At 41.2% G+C, this 21258-nt stretch overlaps 2 protein-coding genes across 3 annotated transcripts in view; both read left to right on the forward strand.

Moving 5' to 3' along the window:
* The window catches only part of itga7 (integrin, alpha 7), a 32062-nt gene extending 21224 nt beyond the window's left edge, over positions 1-10838 (forward strand). For both annotated transcript variants that reach the window (XM_076739835.1, XM_076739842.1), the window contains 18 exons: positions 1-89; positions 245-372; positions 874-969; positions 1118-1179; positions 1470-1639; positions 1839-1988; positions 2216-2331; positions 2678-2864; positions 2966-3040; positions 3282-3361; positions 3506-3583; positions 4000-4102; positions 4199-4414; positions 5184-5300; positions 5496-5609; positions 6084-6182; positions 6346-6471; positions 8956-10838. In XM_076739835.1, coding sequence (XP_076595950.1) covers positions 1-89; positions 245-372; positions 874-969; positions 1118-1179; positions 1470-1639; positions 1839-1988; positions 2216-2331; positions 2678-2864; positions 2966-3040; positions 3282-3361; positions 3506-3583; positions 4000-4102; positions 4199-4414; positions 5184-5300; positions 5496-5609; positions 6084-6182; positions 6346-6471; positions 8956-9111 — 2162 coding nt within the window. In that variant the 3' untranslated portion in view covers positions 9112-10838. The remainder of the gene's footprint in view (positions 90-244; positions 373-873; positions 970-1117; positions 1180-1469; positions 1640-1838; positions 1989-2215; positions 2332-2677; positions 2865-2965; positions 3041-3281; positions 3362-3505; positions 3584-3999; positions 4103-4198; positions 4415-5183; positions 5301-5495; positions 5610-6083; positions 6183-6345; positions 6472-8955) is intronic.
* Positions 10839-14283: 3445 nt separating this feature from the next.
* Positions 14284-17427, forward strand: npffl (neuropeptide FF-amide peptide precursor like). Its single transcript, XM_076750621.1, has 3 exons — positions 14284-14596; positions 15441-15556; positions 16939-17427. The coding sequence occupies exons 1-3, from the start codon at positions 14450-14452 to the stop codon at positions 17057-17059; spliced, it is 384 nt and encodes a 127-aa protein (XP_076606736.1). The 5' UTR covers positions 14284-14449; the 3' UTR covers positions 17060-17427.
* The last annotated feature ends 3831 nt before the right edge of the window (positions 17428-21258 follow it).

The following is a 21258-nucleotide window of genomic DNA, read 5'->3' on the forward strand; positions in this document are numbered from 1 at the left end:
ATATTGCTGTGGGGGCACCATTTGACGGAGATGGCAAAGTTTTCATCTTCAGAGGCTCAGATGCTGGAATTGAAACTAAACCTGCTCAGGTGAGTCACAAGTTTCATACAGCAGATCAGGAATGAGCCAACAGAAGGAAGCAAATATGAAAAGAGGAATAAAAACCAACGGACCAACAGGAATAAAATCATGAGAACAACTGTCCGCATGAATGATGACTGATCTGTGTCTCTCCTCCCATCAGGTGCTTGATGGTCGTGACTTTGATGTGAGACGCTTTGGATACTCCATCTCAGGTGGTCTGGATATTGATAATAACCAGTATCCAGATATTGCAGTGGGCTCTCTTAATGATTCAGTGGTTCTCTTCAGGTGAGAAAAGACTTATTAGTACACTTTATATTACGGTACAAATATTCATTATTAGCTTTTTGTTTATTTGCATGCATTAGTTCCATATTGGCTCTTTATATGTCATTATAAAGCACTTATTTATGCCTTATTCTGCATGACCATATCTTACAACTACTCGGCCATTAACTAAGAGTTTTCCCTCAATAACCTTCTAATTACTGCCAGAACAAAGCATTAATAAGTGCTTTACAATGACTGATAAAGCAACGATATGCAACTAATATGCGTGCTAATAAGCAGCTAGTTAATGTTGAATATGTGTATCTTAATACAAACAGTTTAAAAACTCAAATGAGATGCATTTGACAGGAAACAAATCCAAGTCAAAGCAGACATTAAACACACACACAAAATAAAAGCCTCATCATAAATAGTGCATGTCCACAGTCTTTTTGTAGCATGATTTAGTCATGATTTCTTCTGCCTACACATCTCTCTGTGTTATTGCGCATCCCTAAGGTCTCGTCCAGTCATCCATGTGGTCAGGGAAATAACGATCAACCCTCAGTACATTGATCTGGAGCAGAACAACTGCAAGGGCAGAGATGGAGTTTGGTAAGAGTAATAATGTCACAACCATTCAGGATGACGAACTAAACCCAGTTTTAAGAAAAAAAAAAAACACCTTGATCAATAAAACTGATGCGAAAAACAGAACACAAGTAATGTTTTGTTGTAACTTTCCACGGTCTGCTGTTTTTAGCGTGGAGGTCAAGGCCTGCTTCATCTTCACAGCCCACCCAGAACACTACTCACCACACATTAGTAAGTCACAACCATTTTTGTTCTTCTCTCATGTGGGACATCAGCTCACCCCTTCAGTGACAGCAGTTATTTCTATTTACAGTGGAAAGTAACCTTATCTGTGGCTTAACATGAGGCTTTATTTTGATTAAATCACAGCTGTGTAATACCGTATTCCCTTAGATGGAGGTTTCATATATGCTCTGCCCCCGGTGGGTTCTTTAAGTGCTCTCTGTGTGTGTCCTGACATTTCTGTTTTTCCCATCTCTCCGTCTCTCTTCATGCATCACTCCCATTTCACTCCCTTCAAGCCCTGGTGGTGCACTTTGAAGCCGACACCGAGCGCAGGAAGTTGGGCCTCCCGCACCGCGTCACCTTCCTGGGCCGCAGCTCCCTGGAGCCGGAGTACACTCAGACAGAGGAAGTGGAGCTGCATCGTCAGCGTCACCCTGCGTGCGCCACTGCTGGCTTCCAGCTCCACGTCAGTTGTTACTGTAGTTTGTTATTATGTGTTGAAATCATTTTCCGCTTTTTCTGCTGAATTTCAGGGCACTGAACAATTTACTTTTAATCTAATATTTTGACATATTTTGCAAAATGCTGCAATAATTCCCCACTCTTTTGCACCATGCACAAGCTCTTTGACCATATCTTCTGTCCACTAATCTTTGTCCATGCAGGAGAGCATCCGGGACAAACTGCGTCCCATCTCGTTGGCGATCACCCACACTATCAAGCCTGTGCCACCACGCAGACACTCAGCTGCCAAGAAGCTGGAGAAGCTGGCGCCTGTGCTGAATGTGTCCCCCTCTAATACACTGCACTCTGAGGTCTGTGACTAAAAGGAAGCACAAGAATTTTATATTTCTGATTGATTTTAATGGGCTCCATTTGCCCGTAGATCAGCGTACAAACACGTGGAGCTTTAAGAGACATAGTCGGGCTTGTCAAGGCTGGTTAAAGCCAAAAATATGACGTAGAAAACATGAATTTCGGTTAACAGCATAAATGGATGAACAAAAAAAGTCCTCACGTCCATCTCATTTCCCCTCTGAAGGTGAACTTCTTGCGAGAGGGATGCGGAAATGACAAAATCTGCCAGAGCAACCTGAGGCTGAGCTACCAGTTTGGAACACGACCTCTGACCTCCGACCTCTTCACCCCTTTGCCAAAGTTAGTACAAGAGCTTGATCTGTGTGAGCTGGTGGCTGGTGCTCAACCTATACCTCAAAACACAAACAATTATGTGTATGCAGTGGGAAAATGCTTCTGTCTCTCACTTTCCAACAAATAAGTATTATTTCTACAGGGAGCTCCATTGAAGGGGTCTCACTGTTGAACTCAGGAGCTAAAATGTCATGACTAAATGTACTTAGCCACATTCCACCACTACATTTCCTCATGTCTCTTGTGAGCGGACTTATCAGACTATTACAGCTACTGCAATGATATTTCCCTTGTTGAGCGTTTTCTTGCCATCTGTAAATGTGTGTTTTCCACCCTCTTCCTCCTCATGTAGAGATGAAGATGACGTGCAGGTGTTCTCCCTGTCAGACCAGCGGTTGGTGGTTTTGGAGATCACCGTCACCAACATGCCCTCTGACCCCCTAAACCCTGAGGAGGACGGAGATGACGCCCATGCCGCTCAGCTGCTTATCTCCCTCCCAAACACTCTGTCGTATGCCGGCTCCAGGGTCCCACCACAGGTATCTGAGAGGAGAAATCTGTTGTGACAAGAGATACCGGAAACATGTTTGGATTTCTGTTTTTACTGATCGTATTTGTTTGATATTCTGACTGATTGTAGATGAGATGCCAAGCAAACCAGAATGGCTCCCAAGTAGAATGTGACCTGGGAAACCCTGTGAAACGAGATACGAAGGTAAGGAAACACAACGGTGGAGGATCGAAAGGTGACACTTGTTAAATATAAAGATTATAAAAATTGTTAAATAATTGCTTATACTTTCACACCTGTTGATATTTCTTTCCTGCAGTGTGGAAGAAAGTCAGCTTACTTTGACACTAGTCATGCCTTCATCAGCATTAAGTGGAATTGCATGTCATTATTTTGTCTTCACTTATCACGTCTGAAATATTGAATTACGTGTTCCTTTCTTCAGCTGAAGTTTTCCATCAACTTGAGCACATCTAACATCACAATCGAGACCACTGACTTGACAGCAGATCTTCTATTGACGACGTAAGCCCCGACCCTTTTTCTTTTGTCACATGACACCACGATGGACTCGCTCACACTCAGCAGGGATTATGAACTGCAGATATTTGACTTGTTCAGACTGAATAATCCTCTGATCGCAGTGTCCGTTCATGGTTTTGTCTTCAGTATCAGCGAGCAGCCTGACCTGACACCAGTCACAGCTTTTGCTAAAGTTGTGATAGAGCTCCCTCTGTCTGTCAGCGGGTGAGTGAAACCAGCACAGTCTCTCCACCAAAGTGTAGAACTGCATGTGACATAGAACCACTGCTTTATCTTGGGTTAGTTTACCTAAACTGTCAGCATTAACATTTTCCTCTGTTCTCCCTTTGCATTAAGCTTAAAATCACATTATTCCACATTAGATTAACATTGTCACATATGTTCAGCCATTATCAGCCAGTTCTAACTCTTCATTGGTGCTTTATGATGTTTTACTGGGAATGTGTGCCATTAGTCAGCTGGGCAATTATACATTGGTTCCCTCGCTGGTCGAGAAATTATGATTCATGCTGTACTTCCTGGTTTGCTTGTGGCTTTAAGAAGGACAGCTCCCGTACCAATGAGGCCGTATGAAGCTGTATGAGTGTGTATGCAGCTGTGTGATCGTGTTTTTGCTGCAGGCTTGCTCGTCCTCACCAGCTGTTCTTCAGTGGGACAGTGAAGGGAGAGAGTGCCATGACCAGTCTGGAGGACATCGGCAGCCCTGTGGATTTTGAGTTTGTGGTGAGAAACCTGTGTGTGTGTTTGTGTGTGTGTATGCTTGAGATCACTCAGGAAAACTGCGCCATCATCAGAGTTTATATTTCTTTTCTACATCAGGTTGCGAATCCTGGGCAGGCTCTACAGACGCTCGGCTCGGCCTTCCTCAACATCATGTGGCCATACGAGTTGACCAATGAGAAATGGCTCCTGTATCCTGCCAGCTTGAAGTTTGAGGGTCACCCAGACACACAGTGCACCCCATCAGGGGCCTTGAATCCTCTGACGCTACACAGCTCCTCACCTGCAGAGCTTCCACAGCCTGTCAATCACATGGTAAGCAGAGCAGAGTTCATTTTACAGTCAGAGCAGCAAGAAATCATATTTCAACACGCACATTGTTTTCACTGAAAATAAATTCCACTCAGTCTGCATCCAGGCCGACTGCCAAAGAAGGTGCTGTCAATGTTTTTTTTTGGCCTGGAAGGTTTCTAAATTAAGTGACCCGACCTTAAGGTTTCTCACTGGCATCCATGATAAGAGCTGGTTAAATGCTTTGAATGCTAAACGGCCAAGTGTCAGCGCTTCCTCTTAGTAAGCCCATGGATCACAGGTCCACCATTTCTGAACCGGGAATTCCTCACTTCAGCAGTTGGAAAAGCACACTGTGGGTATTCTGGCCAACTTTTACTTCAATCTCAATTTTTATGTTCCAAAAATAATACAATGCAATAGAAAACCTCTTTATTTGACCTACATTCTCTTATTCACAGTGAAACAGACTGGAGAGAAGTCAAGTACTCATGCTCGAATACTTAAGTTTGATGACAAAAACACTGCTTTTCCTCATTTAACATGTCTCATTTTCCATCCAGTTCATGGAAAATTGGTTAGAAAAGGAGAGCAGATGTCTTTTTTCATTTCATTTTTGGATGCAGCAGCATGAAATAGATCAAGACTTTGACATCGTCCTCCTGTTCTACATTTGTACACTGCTACGTCTGTCCAGACTAACAGTTATTGTTTTGTTTGTTTTTTGAGCATAAGTCAACCATTTTCATATGCTGATCTATCTCTGCCTGTATGAATGTCCCTCTTCATCCAGGCGGGGCGAACGCGCCGCTCCCACCCGGAGGATGAAGGTCAAGTGATGACAAAAGGCGACATGGGACGAACCACCCCAGCTGTGGCAGCTTCAGAAAGACGCAAGTCACTCAAACTGGTGAGGAGCAAAACATGTTTTATTGATTTCCAGCCACTGCATATAAACACGCCCAAAATATACATCAAGAAAACAAATGATGCAGGCTTTTCTACTTCTGTTTTTCACTACTTCTATGGCTGCTTCTGTCTGTCTGCAGTTCATTTGAGAAAAGAAAAAATCCCCAGAGTACTCAGCTGTCATTTTGTCCTGCAGGATTGTCTCCTGGGGTCAGCACGCTGTGTCCTGTTTCAGTGTCCCCTCCACAGCTTCTCTGGTCAGGCTGTCCTCAAGATCCACGCCAGGCTATGGAACAGCAGCTTCATAGAGGTAAAAAATAAAAAATAAAAAATAAAAAAAACCCTGCACATTACATTTTCAGCTGCTGCTGGCCCTCACATGGATCTACTGCAAGTGAATGAATGATAACTGCTGCAAGTGCATTGACAGAATGAAGCTTTGATGTTACAGCAGCCAGAAACTGTGAATACAGCTGTCAGCTTCGACCACTGACTCACCTGCAGCTGCAAGTTTAATATTCAGCTGCAGTCACAAGAAATTTCCATTCGACATGGTGTTAACTTTGGCCTTGAACATCCAATAACGTGGCTTTCAGATATCAAAACTACAGAAATAAGACCAGGTTACAGAACAACAGAATTTAGCATCAAGTGTGAAGGTATATTTGCATGTTTTATATGACGTGATGGGTTCACCCAAAATCTATGAGCACGATATTGGCTGAAATATTAATACTGTATTAATATTAAAGTTTTGATCATTGTACTTCTCTCTGTTTCTTAGGAGTTTCCAGCAGTCAGTGCTCTGGAGCTGCTGGTCAGAGCCAACATCACCGTGAAGTCCAGCATCAAACATCTGGTCCTCAAGGATGCAGCTGCACAGGTACTTAGTACATGTCAATCTATGTTAGTGTTGGGTACTCAAATGTCTTCTTATGTACATAAACTCTTAATACAAGCATGTGTGACTGTGGCTTGACTCCCTCTAGCAGTGATATAAATATCTCAGATTTTTCCATTTCGATTGCATCCTCCCATCCCCCCAGGTTCCAGTGATGATCTATCCTGAGCCTGGTCTTGCTGACCAGTACTGGATCCCCTGGTGGATTATCCTCATCGCCGTCCTGGCAGGCATCCTGCTGCTGACTCTACTGGTCTGCATACTGTGGAAGGTAACACACACACATGCACGCATGCACAGAATATCTTACTGTAGCTGCACTTGTACTCGCTATACACCTTCTGCTCTGTGTTGCAAAGTCCCAACAGACTCAATGCTTTGTCTTCAAGATGGAGAAGTAACATTTACTTCAATAGCAAGTATCGGTAAACAGACTTCATCCCTGATCACCTCACTGGCCATTATTATTGTGGCATTTTCTCATCATTTTCCATGGTAGTCCAGTTATTTCTATCCGCTTTGTTCTGTTCTGTCCTATAATCATTTTATTCCTTCCAGCTCACTTTCATCTGCTCCTTTCCTCTGTTGTACTTGTGTTTGTCCTCTGTGTGTCATCCCTTTTGATTTGTCTCCTCTTGCTTCCTTTTGGGGACTCTCTATCCCTGACTCCCTGACTCCCTGACTCCCCATCCTATTTCATTTCCCATTGTTTTCCCCTGTTTTACTTTTTCCCCCGGCACTTCCTTGTGGTGATCTGTTGCCCAGTGTGGGTTCTTCAAACGCAGTGAGCCGCGCCGACACTATGAGACGGAGTACTACCGCGCCCATTTGGGGGTCCAACCCTCGGAGGTGGAGAAGCAGGCGTCAGAACTATAATATAAAGAATATTTCATTCTGGCCTGCTCTCCCCTCCTCCTCTCCCTCCAAGCGGTAAAAATTCTTGACCACATTTGCTTTGTTCCTCGAAACACTCTGATGTGGCTGGTGGTGTTCATTATAGTATGAAATATTAGCACATTTCGGCACTCTTAATAACAAAAACACACCAAGTAGCAGTGAGATGGAGGATGATTGCCATTTGTTAAGCCCCGCCCTCCTGTGTTACTGTTGCTATGCTTGGCAAACAGTCAGTTCTGGCATTGCACATTAGCAGTGAGAAGATTGGCAGATTTTACACTGTGGTTACTTAAAATGCTTAGTAATTTTAGAAAGAATTGGTCCATGATTTCAGTGAGAGGCAGACAAAGGAAGGCTTTTTATTATTTTGCTGGCTAAAATGACTGTGCTAGCAGATTTCATCAGCTCTTACTAGCTAGCCAGTTAAGCTATCGTGAGCTCCAAGAGTTGAAAGTGAGTTTCCCACTTGATGTTGAAGAAGAAATGAAGTTGATTCAAATTGAAGTGTAAACCTTACCAAATGTAACAAGATGCCAAGAAGAAGACAGAGCTGCTAATGTTAGCGTCAACACTGATAGCATGAAGCATGAATTATTTAGCATACAGTGAAGAAATGCTACACAGTGGATGTGCTCGTCATGAACTGGGCTTTTTACAACAAAATGTAGGTAGCTATAGTTAGCTAGCGTTAATGATATTTGCATTTGAATATGCTAATGCTAGTTAGGTTAAAGTTAGGTTACAACTGTAGACAGTAAGCCTGCTAGTTTTCACAGCTCACAGTGGAGCTGACAAACACACTGTTAAGTTGATTAATTATACTTTCTCTTGGCTAAAAAAAACCTCAATTATCTGTGGAAAATTCAGAGTTAGACTGACTGCTAGTTACAGTTGCTAAGCTTTGATTGGACAATCGCTGTTTGTGGGAGGGGTTTAGTGAATGGTCACTTCCAATTATGGTATCCATCGAGCTGTGCTTATTCATATTATTTCTTTAACCTTTCAGACACTTGCTGAAGCAACCTGTACACCTGTGGTGCTTTCTCTTATTCGATAACAAATAGCAAAAATGTGCTGTTCATTGTCTAAATGAAATCAAAACTGATTCCTTTATTGAGTATTGTCTCTCTATTTAATTTGTGTATATTGAACACCATCAAGCCATCTTTCTTTCAGGGCTTTCAGATGCCTGCTGTGCTGTGTGTTGTGCTCTCAGCATTACCATTTATTATCTACACTTGTTCATTCTGGCACCAGTCTATGAAGTATATTCATTTTCATGATGAACCTGTCATGCGCTTTTCAATCGATTAACACGCCTAGTTGACTTGCATCACATGACAAAGTGGCTTTTTCAGGTGCCAGAATCAACTTTTCATGAATATAAGTCGGTGCTGTGGTTTGTATTAATATGTGCAGTTTTTCATAATGGCACTTTGGCAGCGTGTTGGTGTGTTAATAAAGGGCACTTTCGTGAAAGTATGCTGAAGTAGAAATGCAGAGCATGTGGATGTGCTTTTTGTGTGGATGTTCCTCTTTATTAAAAAGTCACCTCGATTGCACAAGGTCACCAGATAATTACTTTTTCTTCTGAACTGTCTGAGATGAAGTAAAAGACATTACTTTAGTGGAATAAATGGCATTTTATATGTTTCTTGCTAGGCATGATATTGGAAAGTAGACCACCTTATCTACTGAAACGAGGGCAGACAAGTGCACATGGTTTGCAATCACTTTCTTATATGTGGCATCACTTAATTGATTTATTTCCTTCCTTTCTGCCCCTCCATTCCTCCTTCCCTCCCTCTCTTCCCTCCTTCTGCACTCCTACCTACTCTCCTCTTTCCTGTGCCGACAGTGCGGTTTCTTCCGGCGGGCCCACTACAAAGACAAATTGCCTCAGTACCACGCAGTGAAGATTCCTCGCGAGGACCGGCCACAGTTCCAGACTGAGAAGTCAGGAGTTGTCCATAAAAAGGAATGGGCCACGCACTGGAGCGACGGGACCTCATAACTCCCTCCCTAAGCACTGACTGACTGAATTATTTCAAATCACCATGTGTGGCACTCATTCTGTCTTTGCATTGGAGCTAATGGACTAAAAAAGTGCACATAGACTGAGATCATGACATCTTGTGCACTCTGTACTGTGTCAGTACTTCCACATTGGTGGCCTGTTACACTGTGACTGGATCTATAGTCTGCCATACTGTAGCCCGCTGATGGCTGGCCTTCTATAGTCTATTTATACTGTGCATCTATATCAACATTTTACAGTAAATGCTGAAGGCCAGCAACAAGAATTAGAATCAGTGTAGCTGCGCAATATGTTTCACAGCCTGCAGAAGGAGCACCGATGCTCACATGGACTTCACTGTCTGTCATCAGTTTTGACTGATGACAGAACTCAAATACATGCATGAATGCACAAATATACAGTATAATATTAGACGCATACAGACACACTGGACATTGTTGATGAAGAAGCCACTGCCCGCGACAAAGACTACTTTTTGCCTTAACTACTGTAAGACTGACGACTGATATGGGCAATGAAAAAAGGATTTTTTAATGTACATGATGTTTTGGGATTTTCTTTTAGTAGCACTGGTGAAACATTTGGGAAAATGTCAGTTGATGTACAATAAGTAAAGTAAGCAACACTGAATGTGTTGTCATCTGGGCTTGCTGATTGCTCTGGGCCGGCTGAAAATGCCATTCAAGTTCACCTGATGGTTTTTGTACATCCTTATTCAAGAAGAGACTTTTTTGTGTCAGTATCTTTTTAATTTTTTTGTCAATATGTCAACCAAATGTACTGTACATCAAATGTATATTACCTGAGTGAACTTGAATAACAACAAAACCACAGTACAGCCTATGAGAGCCACGGCCATAGAGCTGTTATTGCATGACTCCAAATAAGTCTGAAAAAGGAAGCAATATTTAAAATATGGCCTAAGTGTAAGCATTTGGGTTTCTGAACCAAAAATTGAGTTTTGAATGGATTTCCAGACTCATACATGCAATTTTTTTCCCCCACTTTTAAAAAGGATTAAGTGTGAAAACGTGGTCTCAGATTAACTGAATCAGATACGTCTAAATTATGAGGCTTTGAGGCAACACCACCTTTCTGTTTTTCACTGAGATGTAAAAAATATTTCAGCAGCAGACATCACGATCTTTGCATAAACAGTTTTCACACTTCTCAGCTGCATATCATATTAACCTGCTTCTCACACTGTTCTTGGTAATGTGCTCCAGTTGTGCCAGCCAGGGGACGGATAGTATATTCATTTCAGTACTAACATTTCTAACTGCATACAAGTGCCTTATGGTGAAAGTGGCAGATTGAGAGCTGCTGGTAAAGAACAGAAGGCAACTTGCAAATGAGATCATGCTGCGCTGAAGCATTTGTTGGACACCTGTGGACAAGCATCCCTCCAACACTTACACGACACAAAGAGAGGAGACAAGATTTGAAGTGGAATATGTCGGCAACGAACCGGACAAACGTTTTTTGGATCGATGAAGTGGCTGTAAAGCATGAAGTCAGCTTGTTTTTGAGGTATTGCTGGACAATCTTGTATTAGCTGCATGAAGCTCCTGTTGCTGTTCTGAAGTTCCTTCATATTTTTTGTTTTCCATGAGTCAGTTGTTTTATTTATTTCATGTTTGGCTGCACTGTTTTAACATTGTAAATACAATAAAAGGAAACAAAATAAACCCATAACATAACCCAAGTCGTGTCATTCTCAGTTGAATTTTGGCCAGTTGTACCAGTATTTGAGTTGTTAAACCTGCAGTTCACTCAGAGAACACTAGATGGAGGCAAAGGGCTGAAACCTGAAATACGCCTCTAATATTTGGCATTTTTCTGTGACACATGAGAAATTAATAATGATATATCATGTAAATGTCATCGTTGTAGGTGTTGAACAAAAACAATTACAATAACAGCACTTGTATGGAATAAATTTGCATTATTTTTAATAGTGATGTTGCCCATAGCCTTGCAGTGTGACTGAGGAGGAGAGACATATTACACCACAAGGACAGAGATTAATGGCACATAAATGAAAGGGTTTGCTGCATTTTGCAAAAAACTTGCTTTGAAATGTAAATCCTCATGAAGGTATTTTGTTTTATTTCTGTGGATAAAATACATAGATCTTGTGTTTGTGTGTGTGTGACTAAAATGAAACAATAACAAGTGACCAAGAAACTGACAGTGGTTCAATAACAACCATCATCATCATCAGGATATGAAAAAGTCCAGGACCTCACTCTGCGCTCTGGTTCATTAAAAGAAAACTACAGGTCAGCCACATAGTTATAGCTATGACCTTTAAATCCTCAGCTCATTTCCTGTTCTAACTGGATACCAGCAGGGAGATGATTAAATTGGTCATACATGGTCTTCTCCTTGAGGTCCAGTTACAAAAACACGTCTGAAGCAGTGGGAGGTGTGAGAGAGAGGTGTTTGACTTTGACTTTACATGAGTGCTGCAGCACAGTAAAAAAAAAAAAGAAAAAAAAGAAATAAAGAAAGAAGAAGATGGTTGGACTGAATACATCTCTCAGCTGTACAATGAAGGAATATGAAACTCTACAGCAGCTGTTTATTTATGTATAGCAGCTATTTTTTTTAATTTTATTTATGCTATTTTATTTATGTATCAAGCTGGGGCTTCCAGCAATTTTAGAGCATTAAGATGCTGGTTTATTCAGCTTCTCAGAGAGGATTATCAAAATATTTTTGACTCAACACCTTAATGTGGATACACTGATAATATTCTTGGTAGCACTTAAGAAAAGAAATGCACCTGATTAACCAAAAACCTTAACTGTTCATTCCACTCAGCAGGAATAATCAAATGAATACACTTAATTATAATGTGGGAGCAAAGGACTAGTTTGACATTTTATTAATAAGATATACGAGAAGTTCTGTATCACTCTCATATCTGTCTAATCTTAGCTTAGCTTAGCATAAAGAGGAGGAAACAGCTAGGACAAAAATCAGAGTAAAAAAAAAATATTTTGGTTTTCAGTTTCTGTACAGATTAAACAAATGAGAGCTCTTTCCAGCTGTTTCGAGTCTTTAAGCTAAGCTAAACGGCTGTAGCTTCATATTGAGCAGACAGATATGAGAGCGGTATCACTCCATTTTTCTTACTCTTATCAAGAAATCCAATAAGAGTATTTCTTCAACTTGCGGAAGTATTCCCTGAACACCAAGAATTATGAAAGCTAATGTTTAAGATACAATTGGCATGGTTGTTGTATTGACATACAAGTGAAGTCTTCAACAAAAGACATGACTGATGGTAATTATGTAACCTTTACTTGCATTTGTAATGTTGGCTTTGGTTCACCTTTAGCTACAATCTATTGAAATTCAATACAATAGATCTGAATTCTACCTTTACAAAGTTTATAATATTCAGTTTTTGTTGACATTGTTGGAAATGTGTGAATTACACACTGGACTACATTATGTTGAGAGGTTATTCTAGATTTTTCTTTCCTATTTACTTGACAAAGACAGAATATTACAGACACTTCTCAGTATAACGCTATGAATCTCACTGCTAAAACACATAATTCAATGAACACCTCTATGAGGGTGTCAGCAAAAACTAATCATCACAGGCTTCATAAGAGGAAACTTTGCGGCAGGACACTTACATTGGATTGTATTAAACTGTCCAGGTTGACCTAATAAAGTGGACAGTCAGTGTATAGTCATATTTAAGTATAACTTAATTTTGAGCACAACAGATTAAACATAAATGTTACCTTTTTAAATCAGAGTGAGTGAATCAGATTTTTGTCTAATCCAAAAGCGTATGTTTTATGATCTTATTATAGTAATGAAAACTAATTCCCCTCAGAAGCCTTAAGATGTCATCCTGTTGCCATGGCAGTTAAACCAGGACAGTTAGACTATATGTGTGTGTGTGTGTGTGTGTGTGTGTGTGTGTGTGTGTGTATGTAGCCTATGTGTTGCAGTTTAAGCGGATTGTCACCCATTAGGCACTTTGATGAGCTAAATCTGTTGATGTCTCATCCAGTATTGAGGAAGTGACTAATTATTACACACACACACACACACACACACGCACACAAACAGACAAAGACATGCTGTACATGCACACACACACACACACACACACACACACACAAAGACAGAGACAAAGTGAACCCACAGTGGCACCAATAAAGCCAGCGTCATTCTCACAAATCAAGCCTGAAGTTGTCTTTGTTTGAAATTAACAAAGTGATGGAAGCTGACGTTTAACTGATGAAGAGCTTCTTTCTGAATTCCCTTCATCAGCACGTTAAGACAAACACTAATGAAAAGTCTCTTTCACCGTGTAAGCAAATGTTCTGATGACCCCATACTGTTACTGTTGAACCACAGTGTGCTTCACATCTGTGACAATAATCATCTGGAGAGCGCGTGTGAAGCATTTCCAGTGAAACCTTTCTCATCTCATTTCCCTGAAAATTAAACGTGCACACGCTCTCTTCAGCATGATGGTGGATAATTCAGTCTACGCTGCAAAACGAGACACCGGACACAAACTCTGAGGTTAATCCTGCTCTGATGAGTGAACCGGTAACATCACTGTAAACCCTGAGGCGTTCTCTAGTTTATGAACATTAACAGGCAGTGAATGCATCACTCTCCCTGTCTTTTCCTTTTGTGACTCTTTTGTTTCGGCTTTGTTTTTCGGCTTTAAAAGACGTTTTTTTAGATTTGTTGCTTTGCTGCCTATAGATCACATAAGTCCAGACTAATCTGTTTAATTTTGGCGTGTAATTAAGTGGGTAATGAGTGTTCTCACACATTGTTTCTATGTACATGAGTTGCGGACTACTGGACAACAGGGACTGGTGGATCAGAGTCCATTTGCAGGGATTTATCTGTTTAATAACTGGGAGAGCCGTGTTTCACCACCCCAAGGGCCACATAATAACGCACTCTGGCGCTCAGTCATCACTAATGTCCTGATCCCGCTAAATGGACCTGGTTAAGTCTCATATTAGTGGATGGTTCTTCTTCTGTCCTGTCCCCTGTTCCCCTTTGTACAGTAGCATCCTTCTCCAGATCTCCCGGGGGTTTCCAGCCAGGGACTGCGAGGTGTATAAAAGACCGGGTGAGGATGTCACCACCCCCGAATTTACCAAGGACCCTGCACAAAGAGGACACTGAACCCTGAGCAGGACGAGTCTCTCCTCTGTCCTCCAGGAGCCGAGCCTTTGAACTCAACAGGTGTAATCGGACAACCCAAATCTCCCCTTTGTCATCAGCGTTCATCTGACCCCCTCCCCAGTTTGAGACCATGGACACAGCTGCGGTGGTGACTCTTCTGGCTCTGATTATGGCGATGGCTGGCGTCAGTCGGGCTCTTCACATCCAAGGCAGCCTGGACAAAAATGACATCCTGCCAGGCTCAGAGGAGAACATGGCCGACCACTTGCTGGGGCTGGTGAGACAGCAAACCACTCACAAACTTGAATAGCAATTTTTTCATTTTAGGTATTTAATTATCGTCTGAACGCTTTGATGTGTAGCTGTGGCAAGAAAATATACGAGTAGAATAACACTGTTTTACCACATCATTCGTGTTACATCCAGTCTGCCAAAATAATTTTGGCATCTGAAAATAAAAATCTAATTATGAAACATATCTCAGCCACACATGGATATGTGTTAAAATATACTGTCTGTCCCCAGGCAGGATTTAAATATGGACTGTCTGTGCCGCGTTAGACTGAATGAGAAATTCTGTGCACAACCAGAAGTCCTGCCAACATTTCCAGAGAAGTCTGTCACTCCATGTGATGAAGTATGTAAATTGGATTCGAGCCCTTTTATCAAGTGAGACAAGCTAAATCACACAATCCATTTAGATTTCAGATAGTGCTCCTCTTCATGCAAGAGTGTGAAATACACTGTAATATATTCTGGGGTCAACAGACAGTCAGAGGAGGAGGATTCAGATCACAGGGAAAAATGTAACGTTTTCCCATTGTGCCGTGCAGAGACAGACAGATCTGGGTTTTATTTTGCATAAAGATAAGCTTGGATGGATTCTTGGCTGGGCATGAGATACAGCTCTTTACCTCTGAACACTCATATCTACATCTCAAGGTGCCTTGCCACAGCAGGACTGACTGGCTGGAGTTACAACCCCCAGGGCTTGTGTTACAACCCAAAATTGAATGCAGTTATGGCGCCTGTTGTTCCCGAGATATTTTCCTGGCTTTTTTTTTAAATCCAAAAACAGAATGCAAGCTTTTTGATACTAGGCTTTGCGCGTGTTTGTGCAGGAGAGTGAAAACATAGATAACAGCATTGATGACCGCCTGCTGACCGCAGTGCTGAGAGCGCTGCTGCTCGGGTCTCAGAGAGAAACCAGGAACTCTGTCCTCCATCAGCCACAGAGGTCAGTACCATTACGGAGCCTGGATTTATCACACACGCGCTCTCACACACACACACACACACACACACACACACACACACACACACAAAACCATCCCACAGGAAATAAGTAATCACCATTTCAACCTTCTAAACAGCAGTTTCTTATCAGCACTCATTGAAAACCAAGTATTTATCAATTCTCCTGTGGAAAAATGTGACAATAAATACAAGTACCAGAGGCTCGCTCCATCTGGGTAAAAATAACATTCGCTGCATTGCCCAGTGCCATGTTAATATCACATGAGGATTTTCAGAAAAAAAACCTATTTAATAGCTCTTTGTCTCTCAATATCTCAGATTTCAGCATCAAAGCATATTTTACCGCAAGAGCCATGCAAGTAGGACTGCTACTAATGAATCATTCATTCATTCACAAAAGTAATAAACGAGAAGACAAACAACAACAGAACAGTTAAGAATATTCAAGAGCACTTGTTCTTAATGATGGACATTTTGGTAGAACTGTGTTCAAATGCTGAATATGAAACCAGTTTAATAAGGAAGTGATGTATGATGACATGCTGCTTTCAAGCGCTTTATAAATAAATACAAACAATGCCTGCTTACTGTTAGAGATACCCAACCATTTCACGCAAGATGCACTAATGGCTACTGTCACAAGTAAATAATCTTAGGGGAGGATCATTATCAAATAATCTACAGATCATATCGGCGATCAATTGTTTGGTGTGTAAAACATAAAAAAAAGTCAAAAAAGTAAAAAATGAGCTCAAGGTGACGTCGTCAAATGTCTTGTTTGGTCCGACCAACGGCGGAAAAACCAAAGATTCACATCTTCATTTTTAAACCTGGAATCAGACTATTTTTGCCATTTTGGCTTGAAAATTGGCGACTACCCAAATAGTTGTTCAATCATTGACTAATCCTCGCAGCTCCAAATGCAGACACAATGAAAATCCATTTCCCCATTTGCAACTATTTTCCATGTCTGCATTTTAAAATGACACAAAGTACCATATGGACCATATCTGAATATCATGTACTTGGGTTTGTTAGTGAAAGTGATACAGCAACCAATCACCTCCTTTATAACAAAGAGCAGACCATGTTTTTGAACTAAATTTGTGAATATAACTGTTCTATACTTTACCTTTAACCACTTCTTGTGCAACTTCCCTCTCTGACCAGTTAGAGACAGTGAAGGAGCAAAACAGACATGATTCTTTTATATTTGCTGCTTGTGAATTTTATGTATCCATGTCTATCCCTCATCAAAACCATGTTTCTGTGTGGTTGTTCCTGCTAAGATCCACAAAATGAAAAGGCTCTGATTTAAGCCATATTTTTCTCTGGATCACAACAGTTTCTCCTCCCTTGCAGGTTTGGCCGCGGCTCCAGAGGGCAGGTGGTGTCGGAGGATCAGATTCAGTCCCGTGACTGGGAGGCTGCCCCCGGTCAGATCTGGAGTATGGCTGTACCCCAGAGATTTGGCAAGAAATAATCTGGCAGGCAGATCCACACATCACCGTCACGGCATAATGCCGAGCAGCGGGCAACAGTGGAGAGACAAAATTTGAATGAATAAATCTGAATTATAAAAGCACGTTCTTTTCAACACTGTCCCAGCCCATTAGGCCTTACTTGACACCCAACATTTGGTTAAAAATGACAAGTTTTTCATTTTTTCTTTCTGATTTCAACTCTACAAAGCATGTCGACAAGTGCCTAATGCGGCTTTCCGGGCAGACCTCATTTGTCCTGACTGGAATGTTATTTAGGACCAGAAGCATTCGCTGTAAATTGATTGCTACGTTTTTTATTATCATTCTGTTCTCTGGTCAAATAAAAGAGCTTTGAACTTGGAAAAGATTAACTCGTGTGCATGTGTGTGCTCAAATGATCAACGCAAAGATAATACAATCAGTCGTTTTTCCAGTATATTTGGATGTGGTTGCTGGACAACTGTTGCGGCTTAACAGCTGCTCAGATGTGACTGTATGTAATACATTTCACCACAACTTATTAACAGGGAGTTCTTGGCAAAGCGCTACTTTGATGGTTATGCATAAAACTGATGGGTTTGCATAAAACCGAACTGAAAATATACTCATAAGAAATCGCATCATCATTTAAACACTAATTACTGAGAATTTCTACAGCATGAACATCTGCTAGACCACATAGAAGCAGATAATTACACTGGCCATTTTTCCACTACATTAAATGTGCCTTAAGTGGCTAGCTCAGACATCGGAGGAATGCGAAGTGAAGGACACACACTGAAAAAGATATGTACTGCAATGCATGTATGAAAGATAAAAGCTCGCTAGGAAAAATACACCACTGGGCATTTAGTGACTTCACTTTTGTCTCTACAGCCCACAGACGGCCGTGTGCAGGTTTAGGTTTCATGGGATGTGGATGTAAAATGTTTTATCCAGCAATCATCTGTTCAGTGTAAGGTGATGCACGGCCCTGCTCCACAGACTAGTGGTGGCTGTTTGGCTTAGTGTGTGGCGAATTTGCAGGCCACCTGGGGAAGCAGCGTGCAATAAGCCTCAGCACTAATTAAAACACAGCAACATGCAATTACTCTACGCTTTCACGATTTCCGCAGCCAATTACTGGAAAGGAAAGCACGTCAATCCCTCTTAGGAAGAGTCTTTTATTAGTCTGACCTCCCGTTCCTCTTTATGAGCCCAGAAGACAGAATTAAGAACAACTAGACTGGAGACTGTTGACAGATGACCTCTCGATTTTTTAGCTGAAGTCACTGCTATCTGCGTTTGTATTCTGGCCAATTAATTAATCAAGGTGCATAGTTGCTACATGCACATCACAGGCATGGTAGAACATGTTTTTCTGTTTCTTACCTTGCTTGCACCATTAATTTTAAACACAGGTACACAATGTTCAGATCAAATTTTGATGATCTATGGGCTATTTTGCGTGGGTCCATCCAAATAAGCAGAGTTGGTTGCACCATCTATTTGTACATTGACACTAGTGATTTTTGAAGTCATGTTGCACTATTAAAACTTAACAAATACATGCAAGCAAACATATTTAGCGCTGTTCAATCAAAAGCAACCAACAGTGTAACAGGAAGTCATTGTAGCATCACAAGCTAGCTTCCAAAAATCAGTTTTACAATAGGCCAAATGATATTTTAACTTTGACAGCTAATCCTCTGTCAATGATATGACTTTGTTTTACCTGCGAAGGCTTATCTGAAGAACAGGGAGTGTGTTTTCATACATGCATGCAATTACACTAAGCTCTCAATACAATTTCTTCATTTAGTTTGTTAGTTGTGTGTTTTTGGTTTTCAAAATCTGCTCAGTTTACGTTACTAAACAGCATTTTAATTAGGCGTCACATATGTCAACGATTTTCAATGACCTCCTATACTCTTTAATAGAAATGTGTCATTGTTAATTAGCAGGCTAATGCTAGCTTTGACTAAGTGTTGAGCATGAATTTCAATTTAATAGTTCAACAATTAGACGATATTATGAATAATTTCGGATATAAGAAGAGCAGAGCTGGTCCCAGACGTCTAATCAGCATTACTAACTGAAAACACCTGTGTGAGTATGCAGACCTTTAAAACATGATTAATGTTTTAAAGGTCTTCAAAGGTCAGGCTAGCTGCAAGCCTAAGCTTGACAGGTAATGCTAATTATTGCAGCTAGCTAACTACTCACCAACAGCTGATGAGCTTAGATGTTGTGTTTATATAAAGGTGACAATATATTATCCAGTTTCTGGTTTTGGATAGCAGAAGTAAGCAATGGCAAGTCTAATGACAAACTGCCACTGGTGTTTTTGTTTGTGTTAATGGCCATGCTGGTTTGGACATACTGTGAACATTTCCCCTCTGGCAATAGCTGCATAATTTCAATGAAATAAGTCAAAATTTTAACATAATGACAGAATAAGAATAGCTGCTGTACAAAAATTAAAATATCTTTCATTCATGGGCCTGGCACTGGGGGAAAAACATCCCTTACAACTATTGAGCACCTCGGGGTATTTTCAGCCCCCCAGCTTCAGGGGCCAGTAATGAGCCCATCAAAGCTTGACATACCACAATAAAGTAAAGAAGAAGCAGTCCTAGAAAACTTACAAGTGACCACTAAGGTCACATTTATGCTTTACCATTATCAAACGGTATTTTCCATTTAAAAAAAAACTTAGCTCCTTAGCTGTCATTTAGAGAATCCAAGTATGTACACAAACAAAGACATGCAGGTCTCCCAAAACTGCCTACCTCACCAACCTCAGGGAATACAAGGGAAACTCTCAGTATTCAGTTTAGAGAGAGAGAGAGAGAGAGAGAAAGACACTGTAAGACAACATATTCAAAGAGGGACCCCCCACCACCCACATGTCTGAGTGTGCGCTAGGTGAACACTTAAAACAGTGCAATAACTTGTGCAACAACAAGGGCAATGACAATGAGATATGAGAAGTAAATATGAGGTAAAAAGCAACATGTTGAGGCAAAAAGATGAGACAAAGAGAGAGATCAGGGTGTGGAGCTGCCGTCCACACAGCTGCCTCTGATCTGACAGCTGAGTTAAAGAAAGACTCAACTCATCTGAATTTCATGAGTCTGCAGGGGGGCTCAGGCAAAAAGTCTGTGTGTGCAGCAATTATATCAGACAGATAAACACAGACAGAGAGAAGAAGAAGACAGAAACACCGCTGCTGTAATTTTACAACAAAAACTATGAACTGCAGTTACCTTTCAGATACCTCGACCTTCTGTATCTATGGCTTGATGACCTTTCCTCGACCCCCCCCCCCCCCCCCCCCCGCTCCCACTTTCCCCCATGCTCATCATCTTGGAGGGCAGCCATCTTGAACAGTGGAGAGGAAGGTCTCAGCCATTACCAGCCATGGCCATGACACAGCACAATTTGTCACACACAACAAGCTTTAATGGCTACAGGGTGCATGAAGGATCCTGTTTTAAAAAAAACAATGTCAGTGTCACGGAGGAAAATGCAGGGGGGGGTGCTCGACTGAACGACTGAAAAGCACCAAGAGTTATTTTACTTTACAGCTACCATTTCACAAACCATGCTGATGTATTAAAGATTAGATTTTTTGCAGCATTCCTGAAACCCTTGTTTTCCATTTATATACTCATGTGATAGAGAAAACAGGCTCTCCAACAGTGATGAAAACCAGAATGATTCAGCGTCTGGTTATCAGCAGCAGAACTAATCAGGTGAGCAACAAACAGCTCTGATGCCACTTCTGGTTTTTAATGGTTTGAAATGACTTTAAAGGAAGAGACCTTTCTTGATAGGAGTGAATCGTGTTTTGTCCCCTTTCATCCCTCGACATTGTACTGCCCGTTTTACAAGTTGCTGAGAAGATTGCTATCATTTGGTGTTTTCGTATTTTCTTCAAGTAACAGATTTTTTGAACCGCTGAATAACTAAAATATCCCACTTGTGAGATCCAGGACTGTGATACATACAGCATCGATTCCAAAAAACTGTTGGGACTCAGAATGCAATCATTTGCAAACAAACTGTGTTTACCGATAAAGGTTTTTCAAAGTGTTCCTGAGCCCATGTACTAATATCCTTTAAACAATCATGTGTTCACAATGCAGTGAACCTCTCTCCATCCTCACTTGTGAACGACTGAGCCTTTCCAGGATGCCCCTTTCATACCCAATCA

Source organism: Chaetodon auriga, chromosome 2 (genome assembly GCF_051107435.1).
Source record: "Chaetodon auriga isolate fChaAug3 chromosome 2, fChaAug3.hap1, whole genome shotgun sequence".
In the NCBI taxonomy this organism is placed as follows: domain Eukaryota; kingdom Metazoa; phylum Chordata; class Actinopteri; order Chaetodontiformes; family Chaetodontidae; genus Chaetodon; species Chaetodon auriga.